Raw genomic sequence first — 22404 nt, 5'->3', positions numbered from 1 at the left:
GAGAGACGTGTTTACAGGAATCAAATTTCCACAGATTAAATGTAACAAAGAATGAAAAGATGTAAACTGAAATAATTTCTAGAAACACCCACAAGGAAATAAGTTAATTCTTTAATGGAAAAGTTTATCATATGAAGTACTCAGTTATTTTCTTATTGAACCAGAATTTACAGAGAAAAAAAAAAAACATTGACATTTTTATATAGAAGATCAAAAAAGCCAAAGATCTTTGCAGATACAAACCCAAGAAATGGCAATAAAATATAAAGTTTATGGCCGACTATACTATTTCAAATAGATTTCCACCTTTTTTCCATTTTGATTTTTTTTATATGTGAGAATGTGTGTGTGTGAGAGAGAGAGGACAATTCTCAACCTATATACTCAACAAATTTATCTATAGACTTGAAATTTGGTATATAGGTTATTCACGCATGTGGAAAACTTTGATTCGTTTTCACCCAGAAAAAAAGGCTACTAAGGAGTCAAAATTGAAAAATTAGTACATGTGAGGGAGGGGACATCAGATTTTGATCCGTTTTCAACTATTTCATGAATGCGCAAATCGTTCACATGACAGATTCCTTATGTTAAGAGTAAATAGGTTTGAAAATACTTTTTTTTGAAGATCCTGTTAAGCTGGCCTAATGGTTATCGTACTTATTCACTATATTTATGTTTTGGTTTCGATCTCAGCTCCTGGATTTTTTTTTTTTTTTTTTTTTTACAAAAAGTGAATTGTTTAGAAAAAATATATAATACTCGCATACACACGTCTCAGTTTCTTTCCATTTTTTTTTTTTTTTAAGGAATTTAATGTTACGTTTAATACCGAGCAACGCCGGATACATCTAAATAAAGTTCTCAAATGAAATTCTATAGGTCGGAGAATTAGTTTACACTATTAGAAAAAATTCGGCATTGGAATTTTTTGTTCAACACTTTCAGCCATTTCTCCTAATCTAAACGAAAATTCCATAAAGTTTCTTTCCTCAAACTGGCCGCCTGTAGAAAGCCCGTCTCCGCTTTATTGTTATTTTCATGGCAAGTGCTCGTCTGAGCTCCAAACTATGCCCCCCCCCCTTCCAAACTTTCACAAAAATCACCCGTTTTTCTTAAACCACTATCAATTTCCTCACTCTTTATCTGTTCCTAAACCTATATGTAGATTCCATTAACAAGGCTTCTTTGTTGGAACTGCACGCCTATGGAACTCTCTTCCGTTTTCCTGCTGTCCAGCTGACTACAACAATATCGTGAACAAGTTCTTGATGAGTCGTCCCCTTAAGTAATCCAATTTACCAATTTACCACTACTAACGATTACTACGATATTGTCTCATTGACTACCGTACACACTCATTAACCCTTATCCTCAAGTGGCCTCCGTGCCTTGATAAGTAGTGACCCCTTTGTGAAAAAAAAAAAAAAAAATCCGAAAAATATTTTGTTAAAAAATAATAAAAAGTTCATTTTTCTTACATTAATTGACATTTTATCTTTATTTCGAAAAAAATAAAATAAAGAAATTTTGGTGAAATTTTACAAATAGTTTCTTTTTTTTTTTTTTAAATCCCCAAAAACAGGATTTGACCAGACAAAAAAAAAAAAAAAAAAATATAATGGACTGAATGGAGGAGGTTAGATTGTAGCCCGTGTTTATTAGCCGATACTCATGATAGGGCATCAAGAATAAAGGACTAATTAGTTAGGTAATTAAAGTTAGGAGGATGATTGGGATATTTTAAGTTTCCTAATTATCACTGGTTTTATAAGCAAACGTTTTTGTGACTTTAACCCCAAATTTGAATGGGAGGGGACAGGGAAGGGTTAGAAAAAGAGGGGAATGGCTGGGATTCAGTTTTGTCTTTTTTTCATATGAATTGTGATTATGAGGAGTCAAAAATACATTTTTTTTAAATTAAAAAAGTGCTCCAGTGGAAATCAAATTCATTTTTTTTAACAGACAAAAAAAAAAAAAACGGTAAAGGAGAGAAAGGAGTTGGGAAGATGTTTTTAACATATGGACAGAAAAATATCTGTAGTTAGATTTTAAAATAAGTTTTTTTTTTAAATGTCAGGGAAGGGCGTTTGATTAGGAGGGCATAAGTTTTTGTTGTATATAAAAAGGAAAAAAAAAAACTTAAAAGAAAAACCTATCCAATTTTATAAGAAATTCTGTACATGGCAAATTTAATAAAAAAAAAACTTCTGAAATTATTTCAGAAATTTTGAAATGAGTGGACAAAAAAAAAAAAAAAAAAAAAAAAAAAAAACGTTTACAAAGTTTCATTTTTTGTTTCTTCTTTTTAAACATTTTTTTCCACTTTTTGGGGGGAATTTTTTCTCCATTTGTTTTTGTTTTTTGTTCACAACTTTCAAATTTTCCTTGCAGTGAATTTTGCTTTTTTTTTTTTCAGCAAAAATTAAGATTAAAAAAAGATTTGGTGTTAAATGTGTGTTGGTATTTATATATAAAAAAAGACGATGGTCCCGTCAGATCTTGTTCATTTTGTTTTCTTTGTTTTGAAGCAGTGAGAAATTTTGCAGCTTTGTCGATTGAGATTTCAGTTATCCCCAAAGTTCTGTGTGTCTGTTTACTTTTGTTTTCTGTTGACTGTTCCGCTCTATGATGAATACCCTGGAAAAGTCGCTTCTGATTAATGTTTACCAGTTTTTAAATATTCTCTTATGAAAAACAGGCAAGTTTATTTGCTTACTTTAAAACTGGTAAACTTTAATCAGAAAGAATTTTCGAGGCATTCAACGTGAAGCAGAGCAGTCAAAAGAAAATTAAAGTAAACAAAGACATGCGAAACTTGAGGATAACAGATTTGTAGTTTTTCCTATTAAAAAAAAATTGAAAAAGAAAAATAGGGGATTTAAAATTCCCACAAAGTAGCTGCGTTCACTTCTTTACCGGTGGCTTTGAAGATTCCATTTTGTTCCCCTTTCAGGAAACAGCCATTCGGGGCTTTTACTGTGAACATGGCCTGTCCACGGAACTCAACAATAAATGGGGTTGGGCCAGTACCGTCAGCAAATAAAGATCCGTCATCTCCGATTTGCCAGTATTTGCCGTTGTGACCTAAAAAGAAAAAAAAAATTTTAGTTGAACGACTAAGTTTAAGAGGCAGATTAGCTAGTCAAGATCACCGCTTCCACTTAAAACAAAACAAAAACACACACAACCAGCAGCTATCATGTCTTAGAGCTCTCCGGCGTCTGGCTACCTGTCCCAGAGCTCTCCAGCGTCCGGCTACCTTTCCCAGAGCCCTCCAGCGTCCGGTTACCTGTCCCAGAGCCCTCCAGCGTCCGGTTACCTGTCCCAGAGCCCACAGATGTCTAGTTATCAGTTTCCAGCGACTGATCCTGAATATACAACTTCCATTACCTACAAATTTACCATTTCGATTCTCAGTAAATAAAAACACGAGATCCATCGTCTTTGCCATTGCCGTTATTTTTTTGTGTTCACCTTGTTAGTTGTACTGTTGATTGACACCTCTACACCTCTTGGCCCACTGCAACAACATTATAAGTCCATTTCATAAATTTCTACAGTAACATGTGGTGGACATTTCTACATCATCGATGCTGCCTTATTGAATATGGGATTTCTTGGGTTCACACGAAGATCAAAAATAAATGGAAAATAAAATCAAAACAAAACAATGACAAACAATCAGCAATGATGCAGAAGAGACTATTTACTTATGTAGACACTTGTTTTCTCATTGAAAAACCTACATACAATATGAATTGGAAAAAATACATTGAAGACATTGCCAAGGTTGCTGCAAAGAAGGTGTTAAAAAGAAAAAAAATGCTGACACATGGCAGTATCCTGTATCTCTACAAAGCCCTCATTTGTTGATGGATGGAGTATTGTTGCAACATCTGGGCTGGTACATCTACAAGCAGTCTCTTCTTCTTTGACTAGATCAAAGTCTTCAACCTTATAGGTTTTGCACTATCAACTACTGCCCCATTACCGAATCAGCTTTTAGTTGAATAACTTAGAAGGCAGATATACAATTTTATTATTTTTTTTTATTATTCAACTTTCACCCCAAACAAGGCACAGTGCCACTTTGAAGTAGGGAGCTACTATCGGAGACATAAGTTGCAGGCACATTATGAAGGGGGATGAGTAGCAAGATGTCTATTCACATTACACTTGAACTTCTGCATGTCAGTACAGTTGGGAAAGCAGAATCCCAGAAGGGAGTTCCAAAGTCTAGAAGTTCTGGGGAAGAAACTATTGGAGTAAAAGGCCTTCTTACACCTAGGGATCTCTACTGTGAAGGGGTGGGATTTAGCTGTTTGTCAGGGGTATTTACGTCGAGGGGGTGCAAGTGCTTGTAGTTCGTCAGAGCATTCACCATTAAAGTACTTGTAGAACAGGCAGAGGGATGCAACATTTCGTCGATGGGACAGAGGCTGAAGCTTAGATGACAGTTCAGGACCCAATAGGTTGGAGACTCTTTTGTACCCTATCCAGGAGTGAGAGACAAATAGCAGATGCACCAATCCAAATATGACAACAATACTCCATACATGGGTGAATTACAAAAATAGACAATATTATGAAGCCATTTTATAAATTTTCTTACAGTAATGCACATGGATATATTCATCCATCACTGTCGTTGCCATATTGAATGCGAGGAAAGTCTAAAATTATAACAAGTGAAGCATGCATGGTCCCCCGTGAGTGCACAGTGAACGAGGCATAAAAGAACGACTAAGTTCAGCATCCCCCCTCCCTATTTAGTCCAAAAAGTCTCCAGGGGCGTCAAATGCTGGTGAAAATGAACAAACGGTGCAGTTTTAGGCCTTAACGTATATAAATTTGAGTTCTGCACCATGCAAAAGAAGAAATAAGTCCATCATTTGCTCCCCCTCCCCATTTAGCCCCAAAAGTCCCTAAGGCCTTAACACATTTAAACTAGAGTTCAGCACCATGCAAAACTGCTAAATAGATATCAACAGAAAATTTTAGACAAATACAGTAAAATAGTTCCAAAAATGGAGTGTTTTTGCTAGTCCTAAAAGAGCCCCTGGGGCACACCCAAGAGTTATTGTGACGTATAGACAAACAAAATTATATAGAAATCAGTGAGTTACAACTTTTCAGAAAGGCACCCCTAGAGGGGCAACCAGAATTTTCCTGGAAAATTCGTTCTGTTACTTTTTTTACTCATTATGTTTAATGTTTGTGCAAAATTTCAAAAAATTTCAAGGCGTCGTTATTGAGAAAAGTGCAGCCAGAAAAATGGGGGGAGGGGACCAAAAAATTGGAAAACAATGCATGTCGATATTTTGTTTTCTTATAGCAATTTCATGGAATATGCCAAAGAACATCTATTTGGGATTAAGTTTTTCCGACTCTTTGAGCTGTCCTTGAACAGTTTCTGCTGTCTGCCTACTTTTTTTTTTGCCTTTGGCTAGCTCACCGTAAAGAAGGCATTTTGGGTCTTGAATCTAGCGAGCTGGATATATGACCCGCCCAACGAGCCTGACACTGCTACAACATGGCATATGCTGACGGGAGGTTTGACCAAACTAAAACCTGTGTCTTGTACTTTGACTTGACACTTCATTATTATCAATCTACACAGGCAGGCCATGTGGAAATGGTTCAGTTTCTTTGCTTGTCTGGCATATAAAGTCCAAGTCTCACAGGTGTATATGACAACGTAGTGTGAGATAATAGCTGTGTACAAGCAGTTAATTATCCGTGTATCTATCTATTTATCTGCTTATCTATCGATGAGTGAACAACAGAATTATAATCGTGACATGTTTTGACATGTATCAAACTTTGTGATCAGTTAATTGTACCGGAAATATCCTAATGGGGATGAGATGTGACATGTCAGGTGCCCTGGTTTGAGTAAACTGTGTTAAGTTTTGTGAGTTGAATCTGAGACACTGAGAAAGACAGATAGGCTAAAAGAGGTCTCCCCATGAGGAAGGAGGTGGTCTCAGAATGGAGACATAGAACATCCCCAAGCCAAAGATCCTTGGTCACTCCATTTCTGCTGATAGGATGCCTGGGAGTGAACAAATTATATATATATATATATATATATATATATATATATATATATATATATATAAACACATCGTCTTGGGTCCCCGTCTTTAAGCGTTTCCTTTAAACAGGTTCCAGCTCCCTAAAGGATCGTTGGCAAACCCCCCAGAAGCGATCAGCAGCAGAAACAGGTATGTCGTTATGTTACGTGTATATGTTCTGACATGCACACACAAAGACTAGATGAGTCACGGGTCGTTAAGATAGACATTTATAACACGAGGACAACAATCTGTTATACTAAGAACAATGTACATAGATACATGTATACGGCCTGTTAATGAAGGATACATAAAAACGATTTAGTGAGGACAACACAACAGTAGCTGGAGGTTAGATTTTAAAATAAGTTTTGTTTTAAGTGTTAGGGAGGGGTGTTTGATTAGGAGGGCATAAGTTTTTGTTGTATATAAAAAGGAAAAAAAAAACTTAAAAAAACCTATCCAATTTTATAAAAAATTCTGTACATGGCAAATTTAATAATAAAAAAAAAATTCTGAAATTATTTCAGAAATTTTCAACCTATCCGTTGAAGATTCGCCAGAACGTCGCCATAGTTGTGAAACTGATTTGAATGCTAGTCATAGGCGTTATCATAGGCGTTATCATAGGCGTATCTATCAGTTTTTATTTCAAGGTTTATAATTCTTTAGTTTTCGACTGTAAGAAAATACGGTCCTTCAATATTATGACGTAATGAGCAAAAACTAACGCTTTACATGCATGTTGCATCACTGTTTGTTTTACGAGTACAACTTTAAAATGTGCTCCGGTTAACTTGCTGCACTTTTAACACCCTCACCGAAAATACCTTTGATCCACTAACAGCAAAATCTCACCCCTTCACTGCAAACATGAACAAAAATCTTGCTGTCCAATTCCCCATCTAGATTGTTCCTTTATAAATCTGGCCCCTATTACAGTAGCCCCTTATGATTCAGTGGCAATATCAGTTGTTTGGAGCAAACAAAAGTCAAAAAGCTATCGATATACCACTTAAACTCTGGATCTTCCTCATTATTTTGCTTGTTCCTGTGCACAATGGATGACGTCATTATTTCCTGTCACTCATTAAAGCAGGTGGGAATATCCGTGCACAGACGATGATGTCAAATCAGAGAGAAAAGCCAAAAGGAAGAGATATTTCATGCTTTATCTGAACAATCTGTGACCAGCTATTCAAAAACGAGGCTACATCAAAGGGAGGTCACTCATTCTTATTCAGAGTTGTCAGATTAGTCTTTTTAAAGCAAAATTTTGTGAATTTGGTCTTTTTTTGAAGCAGTTTGGCCTTCAAAAACTGTATTTGGCCTTTTCCAAAGTATAACATACAAACTATGGAAGGAGCAAGCAGATGTAAATTGCAGGAAAATTGGTACAAATTATTTTCCCTCGACTGTGATGTTGTAAAGATATTAAAAAATACATTTAGATAAAACAAACCGAGCATGCAGGGGTCCCCTTCCATGAGGGAAAAGTTTACTTTCACCCTGACTAATGTTTGTGCAAAATTTTTTTAAAAGTCCAAGGCGTGGTCATTGAGAAAAGTAAAAACAAACGAACGGAAGTGAATTACGAGGTCAAATCCCTCCTTTGTCGGGGAACCAAAAACTCATGCTTTCATGTAATAACATGCAATGTAAGAATATGTCTTACATTTTTTTTGTGTGTGTGTGTGGGGGTATTGGATATTAAGAGTAAAGTACTTAGCGGTTGTCATTAGAAGCTTGGTTAAGGGGAGGTGTATTTATTTCGTGCTAGTAGATTGTTGTAACGGAGTCCAACCTTGGCTTAGGTAAAGTTTTTTTACCCATAAACCGCAAACTCAAAGCAGCAGTTTTCCCTCTTTTATCAGAAATATTGCTCATGGAATATAAGAACTAAAGGACAAAATTAGTAGGGAGGAGGGAAAAAGTTAAAGTAAACCCAAGGTCAGTTTTTTTTTTTTATTCCTGATTAGCATGAATGGCTGTTAATTCCATCGAGCTCATTCAGTCTTTGAGAGTAGTTTTAGTATTTAAAAAAAATTTTTTTTTTGCTCACATTCACCTCTAACAAGGCACATCGCTACTTAGGCATAAGGGCTACTATTTGGGACCATGTCTAGGAAAGATTAACAAGATGTTGGTTTATGTTACATTTAAACTTCTGCATATCAGTACTGTCAGAGAAGCAGGTAGCCGGAAGGGAATTCCAAAGTCTAGCTGTTCAAGGGAAGAAACTATTAGAGTAGAAAACCTTCTGCCATTTGGGGATCTCAACAGTGAAGGGGTGTGATTTTGCTGCTAAGCAGGTTTGTTGGGATGTGTCTGTCAAGAGGACACAAGTGCAACAAATTCAGAGTACATTCCATTAAAATATTTTTAAGACAGGCATAGAAATACAACAGCTTCCACTGATTTCAACCAAATTTGCTCTCCTTAATATACACGAGTCATAGTCACGTGTTAGAGCCATATCATTTTTTTTTTTTACCACTTATCAAGGCCCGGAAGCCACTCAGGGATAAGGGTTATTGCAAGTACATCACGTTAGTGAGGAGATTTTATGAAGTGTTTAATTAGGGGGGCGGTTCATTAGGAATTTGTTAACATTAGACTTGAAGACATCCAAGTTGTAGTCCGGAGGGAAGCAGGCAGACGGAACAGAGTTCCACAGGCGTGCAGTTCTAAGAAAGAAGCTTTGCTCATGAAATCCGCGTTTTGATTTAGGCACAGATATAGAGTGGGGGAAATTTTTCACAGTGGATTCAGCTAGACGGGTGTTTCTCGTGAAAGTTTGGCGAGGGGGGACCAGGGATTGGAGCTCAGACGAGCACCTGCCATGAAAATAACGATAAAACAAGGACAGGCTCGCAACGTCTCTTCTGTGGGAGAGGGGTTGCAGGGTAGAGAAAAGGGCATCCCCCACTAAACCACGAAGTCTATTTTGTACTCTGTCAAGGCATGATAGGCTGTTTTTGGCAGCTCCTGCCCAGATATGGCAACAGTATTCCATTGGTTAATATATGTGTGTGTGTGTGTGTGTGTGTGTGTGTGTGTGTGTAGAAGAAGAAAGAAAATTTATTATCGGTTAAATCGATAATTGCTAGGAAACGAGATAGTGCAATTTTTTGTGTTTTGGGTCGTTTGTTAATTGTCAGATATGGCAACAGTATTCCATCCTTGGCCGTACTTGGCATAACACTCCCTTTGCATAAGATTAAATTAAACTAAATATAGTACACATATGAACTCCTTATGCTCATAAGCTGTGTTTTGTTTAGTAGTAAATCCTGTTCATAGAATTAATTTACACCTTTTTTTTGTGTGAAGAGGACAATACCAAGGCTGCTGCAAAGAAGTTTGGATGCGTGCAACATGTACATACAGATATATGAACACTTGTAATTTTATGATTTCAAAGTTTTAATATAACCATCAGTGCAATAAATTCATTAGCTTAATATTCGCAACCAACATGAATTGGAACAAATACATTGAGGACAATACCAAGGCTGCTGCAAAGAAGTTGAGCTCCCTCTACAGTGTTAAAAACTTACTCTCTCTCTTTTTCATATATATAACAAATAAATGATGAAAGGCTATATTCCAAATTTAAAGATGCTGACCATCTTACAATTTATTCTTTTAAGTACGTTGACATGCACAATTTTTGGCAGCACCTGTTTCGTAGCGCCAAATTATTCATTTAACTATTATATCAATCAATGAATTTATTCTGCCCTTAACTCCTCAGAAGAAATAGCACCTATCAATTCATTAAAAGAAAATAAATGCATACGGGCATGATTACAAAATCCGAAAATTGAGAGAAAAGTTGCAATTACTTTTTATTTTATTATGCCAAGTTTATATAGACTTTTGTCATTTATTTGTAATATGCTCTGTAATTACATTGAGCTTCATAAATTAAAGGCTTGTTATAAAATAAGTTGAAATATAATTGAAGAAAAAATCATTTCCACACACAAACACACACACACACACACCCTATATCTTTACAAAACTCCAATTCGCCCAGACATGGAGTATTATTATCACATCTGAGCTGATGTATCTGCAGCTAGTCTCACTCTTAGACAGGGTCAAAAAAAAAAAAAAAAGAAAAGTTAAATCTAATAAGTCCAACATTATTGGCTAATTATTCAAACGATACTAATGCTGTTTAACACTGTTCATTGTAAAAATTATAATGGAATTAAATTTTCCAGCATAAATAGATCACTGAAGTTAAGCAATGTTGAGCCTGGTCAGTACCAGATGAGTGACCATTTGAACATATTAGGTGCTGTATGTATTCAAGTAAGAGGGTATATATTAATATAATACCTTAGGGAAATGAATACCTCTGCCTTACACAGCTCCAAGTAACTCTTGGGCAAGGTATAACACCTGCTACTCTCTTTGATATACTGGATGGTTAATATACAGCCATGATAAAGGCAATACATCTAAGAAAAGAGTGTCTCTGTTGATAAACTGGACAGAGGGAGTATATTGGCTCTGGGTGTCAGTCTTTCTAGTAATGGTGTCACAAACAAAAACACCTGTTTCTGATTTGTGTGAGCCAGCATGGATGTAGTAAGGCTCAAAAAACTGTCATAAGGACGTCCATGTCAGGGTGCAATCTGATGTAACAGGAAAATAACAAACTGAGGGTTAGTGCAGTGGTTCCCAACCACTGAGCCGCGGCGCATTAGTGTGCTGCAGAATAATTACTGGTGTGCTGTGGAGAGATTAAAGGTAGAAATTACAAGTTATTTTAGGCAGAAAAGTTTTCATATCATTATAACCAGAGTTGTATTAATAAATGCTAACTCCTGCATTATACCTTACTTACATGATGTTAACGCTAAAATATCAAAGCATAAAAAAAATGTGCATCAAATTGTTTGTTTAAATTGTTGGGTATTTGGAATTTTTCAATAATAATAAACATTGATAAGCCATTATCATTCGCCGACATATGGTAGCAATAATGAAGAAGCACCAGGCATGAATGTCCCACTGACATTCACCATTATTATTCTATACCAGGTACTGAATACTGGATATGTTTTATTCATGTGAATAAACATTTTCCTCGTATGATCGTCTTTATTTTTATTACAGGGTGGAATGATAAAATTGTCGCCCTAGAAAAGACGACATGATTCCATTTCCGTTTGATGAAAACTGATTTGCGTTTTTGTTGCAGAACATCTACTAGTTGGCCAGTTGTGTACAAATCCCGATAGAAGCCTTCTATCATGTCTGAAAGTGACACAATGTTCAACAAGATCGGAGATGTGCCGCTGTATAACTCATGCTCTCTACGGATTCAAATTATGATAGGCAGAACCATTGCCAGCATCCTCAAAATGAATCACTGAATTGCCATGGATAATAGACACGTCCCCAGGGTGTTTAAAACAAAGTTTCTGGCCACGCTTATGGTCTTTGGTGTGGTTTCAAGTGAGAGCCACATCATGCAACCTTACATCTTCGAAGTTGGCTTAAAAGTCAACACCAAAGTGTGCCTGAATGTGCTGAACAGTGGTAACCCCCTGGTGCAATCAGGTGGCCGCTGGCATACCCTGGGTGTGGCAGTAGGTTGGCTTCAGAAGAAGTGTTAAGATTTTGTACTCTTCTCTCACTGTTCCCCTTTCCTTCCCCCAAACTGTAACATTCAAAGCTGGTGACGTTACCACTTTACCAACGTGAAACGCATATGAACTAATTAAAAATGAATGTACAAAATGTCCAACGATCTTTTCAATTTTGACCCCTTTTTGACCCTGAAACTGTTAACCAGCTAAAGACCTATAAAAGAATGGTCCATAAAAACAGCCAATCATTTGAGGCCCCATGCGCCGCTCTGTGACTTTCAGTTTCGGAAGAGATAGAGTTTGAAAATTGGAGACAGACAGACAGTGTCTTTTATAAATCAAATTTACGAGTACCATCCCAAAAGTAATACCACCTATTTTTATTCCACCCAAATGGATCAGAAGGGATTGCAAATCGCAGTTTTATGATGCTTTAACATGCATTCATAACCTGAAAGTTTCATGCCTCTATGGCAGATATTGATGGTGTAAAACTAATAAAGCAAGCCCTGTCATGGACATGAATCAGAAACAGATGAGTCATTAGATCAGTCCATGCAAAAAAAAAAAAAAAAAATTGAACTGATCAATATTCACCGACTCCTGTTGAGTATTTACGATACCGATGCAGTTGATGTTGGTACAGTTAAAAGATGGGTTCAACAAATTCAGAGTAACAACGGAGATGCAAGTGGCAATGCACTGTCACTTTTACGACTGAAGCATTAAAAGAGGCAGGCCAACTTGCATTGCGAATGGTGATGATTGTGTAGAAAAATAAATTCAAGAGCATAAGAGGTCGCTCCTTTTAATGGTACCACTCCCGTCTTTGTAGTTCTTAAACGTTTTAGTTTCGGAGTAAAAACAAATAAGAGGCCTTACTGTTGAAACAGCTATTGTACATCAATACCTGTGTTTCCTATAGAAAGACACAAAGAATTCACATAAAAACTAAGTGCATTCGTATGTAAAAAGTTTTGATGACAATGGGAGCAGACCCAAATCTAACTACACTCCTAAAAAGGATATGGCGACCTGAACCCCTTGAAAAATTCAAATATGTCCTATTTTAATTAAATTTAAATCATATGTAGAAAATTCTTAGGAAGACAATGAAAGTATTCCCCGATCTCTCAGTGCTTATCTAGATTTATGGGGGGCAGAAAAGTCTTAAAACCTCAACTCAAATTTTAATAAAATGGAAACTATGTGTAGAAGACACTAATTTAGAGTTTTCCAAAATTTAAATTCCTTCCAGCTATATTAGGGGGCGAAATGATAGGGGAGATGGGCAGTAAAAAAAAAAAAAAAAAAAAAAAAAAGAGAAAAAGGAACATAGTAGTAAGTTTTTTAAAATTTATTTATTCAACCCTGTTTAGTCTTTTTTTTTTTTTTTTTTTGTTAATTCACCTCAAAGCACAGAGCTACTTAGTCGTGAGGGGCTACTATTTGGGACCAGATTTGCAGGGATGTTATTTAGGGAGTTGGACAGCGAGATGTCTGTTTACACTTGAATTTCTGCATGCCAGTACAGTCAGGGAAGCAGGGGCCCAGGACGGAATTCCAAAGTGTAGCAGTTCCAAAAGTGGTAATTGATGATTTCAACTATACATCCAGGGAATCGGGTTTGGCCTACTTAACAAGTGAAATGATGAAATGATGAGTCTGCCTTCTTGGTAAAGAGACAAAGTTACATGGGGATCAAGGTAAAATCGTTCATGTCATAATCCCTATCAAGTAATACTTGCTTGAAAATTTTATCGGGCATTTTAAAGTAAGAAAAAAAGAACAAAAAAAAAAACTAACAATGTCCATCAGCTCAACAAATGTAAGCGACCAGGCCAAAGTATGAAAAGAGGTCAACAACCACCTCCAAAACCAGTACTGATCATCATAGTGAAAAACTAACCACAACCAAAAAATTTGTTGCAAAATTCTGCAAAGAGCATCAGCTTATATTCTCAGCCTGCATAAAAACCACCGTGACCTAAACATGTTATCCTCTTGTGGCTGGAATGACCAATATCATAGAAAGACCACATGAGAAACGGGAAGCATCATGCAAGCAAAAATTAGAACAATTATTGAATCAACAAAGATTGATGCAAATATCATCAAACGCTTAACAACGGAGCTAAGCGGAATCATAATCACCAGCTTACAAACTACGTTTCACATTATTTGTTATATTTTAGGACCCTATACTGGTAGGTAGCGATTATGTCAACTAGTATGAATTTTAGATGGAAATTGCCTCAAATGTTCGACCCAACTTTTCGAAGAAGTTGAGAGACAAGATGTGTTCACATAATGTAGGGATCTAAAATGTTCATTCAAAAGAAATCTTTCTTCCCAATCGATGCCCCCGTTCAGTTTCAAAAGACAAAAGATACCCTCTATAGGGGCAGCCGCGCATGTAATTGTGAGGCAAGAGTTGTGCAATCACCATCTACACCTCTCCTGAATTAGCATTGTTTGGGTCTAGTGGCAAAGAGAAGTCCAGGATGACTGGAAACAATGCCGAGATAAGCGGAGAGCACATACAGCACCTGGAAATCCCAAATGGTCATCCATTTAGTACTGACCAGGTCCAACATTGCTTAACTTCGGTGACCTAATGGGAACCGGTGTGTCATCGTGATTATGCTGTACTCTTCCCAATAAAGGCTTTAAAACCACCAACAAGTTTCCTTGTGGCTTCATGCTCGAATTTCATTTGTCTTGAGTTAACAGATCAACGGCAACCTACATATGAGAAGCAATGCTAAACAGAATAAAGACTTATTTAATTGAATCGGTTCTTGATTGCTCACTAGCGATAAGTCATGGGTGCACAAATGCACGTTTGTTGTAAAACGCACGTGCTTCTCATGTGCTTATTTGTTTAACTGTTTGCAAAAATGCTGCACATCTATGATGCAATAAATGCCACCACCATCTGGAAAATCAAAATTACTACTTCATTGGCATCACAATCAATGCCGCAATCACTCCAATCACTGTTTCATTCCAAAGTTGATTCAAATTTTAAAAAGCAAATTGGTCTGGCTTCCAAACAGATCTTGAAAGCAAACCCTAAAAACTATGACATCTTCAGATTTATGCATTGGAAGAATATTCTAAGAGGCTGGCACACCTAATGAACTATGCACAAAGCAGCAAATTATATGCGCAATATTAACAGCTCTGTGAATCTGCCCCCCCCACCCTTTGCTAAAAGTACCATTGAAGTAAATGAAAGATTCATAACCATTAGAAAATGGCAAAATCTGTTGGAGAAAACCGATATGACAAAAAAAAAACAACAAAAAAAAACAACAAAAAAAAAACATGGAGTCTAATCCCAAGAATCAACAACAATTCATCAACCCCAACACCGTCACTGCTAACCAAGTTGTACATCAATTGCTGCCCGATGAGAAGTCCAGCACCAAACAGCAAAGATCAGACTTACTTCACTACCCCCAAAATACTGACTGACTGAGCCATTTTTATTTGACCTCAATATCGGCATCAGTGTCCTTAAAGCTGGTAAAGCTATCAGCATAGATATGTTCAGAGATCAAACACTTTGAGCCTCTGACACAAAAATTGATCTTTGAGCTGATAAACAACTACTTATTGGCAAGAAACATCCCAAAGATCTAGAGAAAAACCAAAGTCATCGTTCGTCTCAAATTTGGCAAAACCCCAACACATGCAAAGAGTTTCCACTGAATCTCCTTGCTATGAAACCCGTTTAAAATGTTTGAATGCCTGATCTTCGACAAGTTCATCTCAATTGATGAACCAGCCATCATCCCCAACAGATTATATTACAACCTGGCAAATCCACAAGCCAACTCCTAAATTTCACTCATTGAAGATAGTTTCAGTTAAGTTAATGTTAATAATTGAATAAAAAAACAAATATTATAAAACTTGAATTTAACTTTAAAATACTAATTTTAAAAAATAGCACGGTAACATAAGTACATACGCACTGTATTATTTGTCTGCAAGCAGCCGTAGCATCTATAATATAAATTTTACCTATCTGTTTAAATGTATGTATGCCTAAAACTTTCGAGAGGAGCGACGGATTTTCACAAGATCGGTATCGTTTTGAAGCTTGATCCTTCTGACGACAAATATCGAAAAATTGTCTAAAAACATTAATTCATTTACCCTCAACTGGGCACTTTTCTATAAGGAGGGGTCGTTTTTTCGCCGATATTTTCGAAAGTGATCCCCTTTTTTCGATTGACTAGACTTAATTTATACCTTCGCCACTTTTGCAACAGCAAAGACGTCATATTTGTTTTTTTTTTTTTACATTCTTTTCTTCCTTCACGGTTCAAGCCTGCCTGCCTACTACCACTTTCTTTTTACTCAATACACATCTCCAAACACCCGGGCAACGCCGGGCACTCAGGCTAGTAATAGATAAAATGCTACATAAAAATTCAGCACTAAATGACAGTCTTCTGGCGGTTAAAGGTTCAAGCGTTAGTGCAGATGATACTATAAATCATGAATTAATTAAGACTTCCATCCAGCCATGACTGATGGAAGAAAACCAAGCTGCTGCCATAGATTAACTAATGAATTCTGTTCAAAATTTTATACAGATTTCGAGTTCAACTGCTGCCATAGATTAAATAAAGTGTAATGTTTCAAATTCCATACAGATTCCCCAAGTTCAACCGAACGACCCCCCCCCCCGAGTTCAATGAAACGATTCCCTTGAGTTCAAGAAACACTTGAAGGTCGGAGGTTAGATCAACCAAAACATTTCGAGTAAAACTGTCAAGAGAAGTTAAGACTTCTACCCGACCATGACTGATAGAACAAAACCATGCTGCCATGGATTAACTAATGAGTTCTGTTCAAAATTTTATACAGATTTCAAGTTCAACAGGATATACTTAAGGGTCAAAGGTTACATCAACCTAAAAGTTGTGAGTATAACAGTCAAGATGAGAACAGTAGCCCGAATCTAATTGATCAATCCTCATCTACAAAATTTCAGAAATGGATTTGAGAACGACCATATTGTAACCTGCAGTGAAGTAACCACAGATTGGGAAGTCCTTGCAAATAAGGTCTGTCCATAGAAATTTCGCTTGATACTATGCACATGAAGGGTGAAAGGAAAATTTTGTTTTTAATTGACAATTTAGAAATGGATTGCAAACTGTTGAAAAGCAAGAAAACCCACGCAGAAGTAAATTGATCATAAAGAACCAGAAAGTGTGTTTTCATCAAGGTTGCTCGACCTTTTATCACGGTAAAAAAAGTATGCATAAATTGAATTTTTTTTTTCCTCGTGGAAATCGCTTGAGATAAGGAATGAAATCATTTGATATAAGGAGCTAAAAAATACTCTTATAAAAATCAAAAACTAGCCAACAGTAAATCTTAGATGAGCAGCAATTCTTCCCCCTTTGTCAGCTAATCGCTCATAGAATATGATGACATGGACAAAATAAGGGAAGCAAAAGTTACGAGGCAATTGAAAGTCAACTTAGTCCATTTTCTATCCTTTGTATAGGAATAAAATGAAAAAACAATGAAAACAGTAAAAATTAATTAATGAAACGTCCTTTTGCAAAGAAATATGTAGATTAACTAATCTTATGACTTCGATCAGATGATCATAGTTCATAGTTGTTCTATTGAAATCTGTGTTTTAAAGTCACTACAAGAGCGAGAAGTTATATATTTATATATATAGCGTGTTAGGAGGCGATGAAAAAATCAAATAAAGTGCTCGATCGTAAATGTGAGAGCTGAAGATACAAATATTTATTACAAAACTATATATGCATATTTCAAAGGCGTATCAGTGGTTTCATTGCATTGAATCAATCATAAGAGGCTGAATGAATTTGCGTTGATTCCATTTAGCCTATTATGGTTGATTCAACATAATGAAACCACTGGTACGCCTTTGAAATATGTGTGTGTATATATATATATATATATATATATATATATATATATATATATATATATATATATATGCATACACGGGGAAGTTAAAAGTTTAACAGATTTTTTTAAGAGGAGACTTATCTGGATAATGCAAAGCTCAACAAATTGTTTTGGAGTTTATATAGAAGATGGAGAATAAAAGAACGACAATATACAAATGTATACTAATGCATTTGGATTTAATCGTATCTCAACTTTTTAATATCAGTAATTATCTTCACATTAATCACTGCTGTTCTATCTCCCTTCTTCCACAGTTTCAATGTATTACCCTCTTCCTCTCACGCCCTTTATTTCATTCCTAATGTATTTATCACATCTCTTATATGTTACATAGCATTTTATCTACTCTTCTGATAAGAAACATTAGGCATCCAAATGCCCAGGTAAAAAATTTACTTAGCCTATACCTCTAATTGATTCAACATTCATACTGAATAAGCAATTAAGTCTATATGCAGTAGTATATATTTTTATATCGTCGTTCTTTTATTTTTCATCTTTATATATATATATATATATATATATATATATATATATATATATATATATACATACACACACACTAGCAGGCCGCCTGGCATTGCCTGGTCGTAATATTCGCTTAAATATGATATTTGATTAATGCAGATTTCGTATTTATTATTATATTGGACCCAATATATAGTAATGATTTAAAAAGTTAAAAAAAAAAAAAATTGACTCGTACACCACCGAGAATCGAAACCGAAACGTTTAGCTTACAATTTACTTTTTCCTTTGATGTTAATGCCTGAGCTATGAATACATGTTTGCTGCAAGGCTAAAAATTAAGACAAACTAATAGCTATTACGTTATGCATGCATATTCATAATGCTGTTGTTCAACCTTCACATGGCAAATTCCATTGTTTTTTTTGTTTTTTTTAATTTTCACTTTTGCCCCGATTTCCCCAGGCTAAAATCCAAATATAGTTTCACATAGGTTTGAATATCCTATTTTTTAAGTTTCATGTCTGTAGACAAAAAACTGACAGGAGTTTGGTAGGCAAAATTTTTTAAACAAATATATATACGCATACATGAATATATATATATATATATATATATACATACAAAAAGAGGTTTATGTTTACTATAACCTTTTTACGCAAATATTATGCAAGTATAAATCATGTAGAATATCTGCATGAATATAATTACACATAATAGTTAATTATAGATGATCACCCCATAAGAAAACGGAAAAAACTAATAGGGAATCAATTCAAATGTTTAAAAGAATATGCACATTAGCTAGATCTTTTGCAGATAAATGCAATTCCACGACTGCTATATAACAAGGTTGTATTTTCTATTTAAATAAATAGAAAAATAAAAGTTTTTTTAATATGAATATCAGTACACAAAAACATCAAATTCATAGAAATATAGATAACATATCAGATTTCTTTTATACATACTTATATATCAGAATTTATATGTATTGATTTGTGCCAAGTCATATTATGCTATTGGTACTATGTAACCTCGTAATACGTGCTACATCGAGCTTGTCCAATGCGAGTCACCCAAAACATTAAAACCCTTAAAGGGCAAATTAACTTTTCTGGCGTCAACAGCCAACTACTTTATGCATGTAAATATATGTATAACATAATCACGTTCACACACCGGTTCTCGGCAGATCACCGAAATTAAGCAACGCTGAACCTTGTCAATACCAGATATGCTCTCAGTTTATCTCGGCATTGTTTCCATTTGTCCTGAATCTACTTATCACTGGTATTTAACAAAGTGAACTCCCTTTACCATGCTAGAAAATTACTCTAGCCAAAGAGTAGCCTATATGTTTACAAAGACACAATTCGCATATGCATGGAGCATTGTTGCAACATCTGGGCTGGTGCGTCTATCACTAATCTCGCTCTTAAAAAAAAAAGAAGTCAAATTTAATAGTTCCTACACGGGCGGTCAAATTCCAATCTGTTCCATCGCCATAATGTTACATCACTGTGCATATTTTACTGGTAATTTTATGGTATGTGCTCTGTTGAACTCATACTTGTGCCTCCTTGAAATGCACACTCCTGACTAACCCAGCCAAGCACAAAATCCCATCCCTTCACTATTGAGGTCCTTAGATGCCAGAAAACCCTCTACTCTAATAGTTTCTTCTCTTGAACTGATAGGTTTTAGAATTTCCTCCTGATTGTTTTAACCCGCAGAAGTTTAAATATACTAAATATACTATGAACAGACATCTCGCTACTCAACTCCCCACAATGCCCCGTTACAATCCAAAATAGTGCCTTACATTCTAAGTGGCAATATTCCTTGTTAGGATGAAAACAAAAAGGTGTTTGGAAGAGGAATGCGATTATAGTGTCGTTGGTGCCAGAATTAATAGTCCATCTTTTCATAGGCCACTAATTCTTTGCTGATGATAGCAGAAAACTGTGTCTGACAGCCACCAAATAAGAACTTCCTTCATAGAAGCAAAAGGTCAGCTTGACCTACTCACAGATGTGAGGAGGTTAAGTACTTATGCACCGAGCATAACAGTCATGTATGAGAATTGAAAATGAAATTGTTATTTTGGAATTTAATTATATATTTTTTTACATTCTTATTGTATTAGATCTTTCTCTTTTATCATAGAGTCATTGATTATCAAGGCCTAGAGATCACTCAAGGATAAGTTTTAATGAGTATTAGGTGAGGCAACACTAATAATCGATGGTGGTAGAAATTAGGTAGAAATTATTTAAAAGGACAGCTCAATAACAATTTACTTACAAACTTGAAAACAACAATGTTATCATCAGCTGGGAAGCAGATCTGTGGTATTGCGTTCCACAGACTATCAGTTCTTGGAAAAAAGCTTTGTCCATCAACTTTACATTTAGTTTTAGGCAAAAATAGAGAGTAAGGAAAATTGTAGATAGTGATTGTATTTGTCACAAATTATTTAAAGGAGGGATCATAGAGTGAAGCTCAGTCGAGTACCTACCTTTTTAAAATAGATAATTTTAGAATCAACTTGAATTTTGATTTTGGTGTTTATGCATTTGTGTAGGACACCTGTTTGGATCTACTATTTTTAAACTATAAGACATGAACTTTATCCAAACCATCATCAATAAAACTGAGATAATTTCGTCAGCATCTAGCAAAGCCAAACTCTTTGCTAAGAACTTTGCAGCAAACTCTACTCTTTGTGATCAGCGCCGCCTACCTCCCAAATTTCTTTCCATGGCTGAAAATACACTAAGCAATATCCATATATCTGTCCGTGATGTGGCCAAAATTATCAAGGAGCTTGATTACAATGAAGTAACTGATCCTGACACAATTCCAATTATAGTGCTCAAAAAGCTTCAACTGGAACTAGCTCCTATTCTTGCAAAGCTGTTTAAACGTTGCCTTAAAGAGAAATGCTTACCAACACTTTAAAAAACTTTGTCAATCCGCCCTGTATTGAAAAATTCTGGAGATCAGTCATTTACCTCCCAGTACAGACCAATCAGTTTTCCGTGTGTCATGAGTAATTTACTTGAATCTGTGATAAATAGAGATATAGCCAACAACCTCCTCGGTGACATGCAATATGGCTTCTGTCATGCTAGATCTACAGCTGATATGCTAACTGTAATATCACATAGGATCTAAAATTCCATGAGCAGTACAGACAATTCAGTCTTCTGTGTGTCATGAGTAATTTACTTGAATCTGTGATAAATAGAGATATAGCCAACAACCTCCTCGGTGACATGCAATATGGCTTCTGTCATGCTAGATCTACAGCTGATATGCTAACTGTAATATCACATAGGATCTAAAATTCCATGAGCAGTACAGACAATTCAGTCTTCTGTGTGTCATGAGTAATTTACTTGAATCTGTGATAAATAGAGATATAGCCAACAACCTCCTCGGTGACATGCAATATGGCTTCTGTCATGCTAGATCTACAGCTGATATGCTAACTGTAATATCACATAGGATCTAAAATTCCATGAGCAGTACAGACAATTCAGTCTTCTGTGTGTCATGAGTAATTTACTTGAATCTGTGATAAATAGAGATATAGCCAACAACCTCCTCGGTGACATGCAATATGGCTTCTGTCATGCTAGATCTACAGCTGATATGCTAACTGTAATATCACATAGGATCTAAAATTCCATGAGCAGTACAGACAATTCAGTCTTCTGTGTGTCATGAGTAATTTACTTGAATCTGTGATAAATAGAGATATAGCCAACAACCTCCTCGGTGACATGCAATATGGCTTCTGTCATGCTAGATCTACAGCTGATATGCTAACTGTAATATCACATAGGATCTAAAATTCCATGAGCAGTACAGACAATTCAGTCTTCTGTGTGTCATGAGTAATTTACTTGAATCTGTGATAAATAGAGATATAGCCAACAACCTCCTCGGTGACATGCAATATGGCTTCTGTCATGCTAGATCTACAGCTGATATGCTAACTGTAATATCACATAGGATCTAAAATTCCATGAGCAGTACAGACAATTCAGTCTTCTGTGTGTCATGAGTAATTTACTTGAATCTGTGATAAATAGAGATATAGCCAACAACCTCCTCAGTGACATGCAATATGGCTTCTGTCATGCTAGATCTACAGCTGATATGCTAACTGTAATATCACATAGGATCTAAAATTCCATGAGCAGAGCTTTTTTCCCAGAACTGTTCGTCTGTAGAACACAATATAGTGGAACTGCTAC

The 22404-nt window shown here is 35.8% G+C and overlaps 1 protein-coding gene across 1 annotated transcript in view; it reads right to left on the bottom strand.

Annotated features, from left to right (window-relative positions):
- Window positions 1-2350: 2350 nt before the first annotated feature.
- LOC145259667 (protein singed-like) overlaps window positions 2351-22404 on the bottom strand; it is a 97894-nt gene continuing 77840 nt past the window's right edge. The window contains exon 4 of the mRNA XM_080117325.1: window positions 2351-3087. Within this exon, the coding sequence (XP_079973451.1) occupies window positions 2882-3087 (206 nt within the window). The 3' untranslated portion in view covers window positions 2351-2881. The remainder of the gene's footprint in view (window positions 3088-22404) is intronic.

This window comes from Euprymna scolopes, chromosome 35 (assembly GCF_053919585.1).
Source record: "Euprymna scolopes isolate OS-2025 chromosome 35, ASM5391958v1, whole genome shotgun sequence".
NCBI lineage: Eukaryota > Metazoa > Mollusca > Cephalopoda > Sepiida > Sepiolidae > Euprymna > Euprymna scolopes.
The sequence above is the reverse complement of the archived record's forward strand: the minus strand, read 5'-3'. Positions and strand labels throughout refer to the sequence as shown.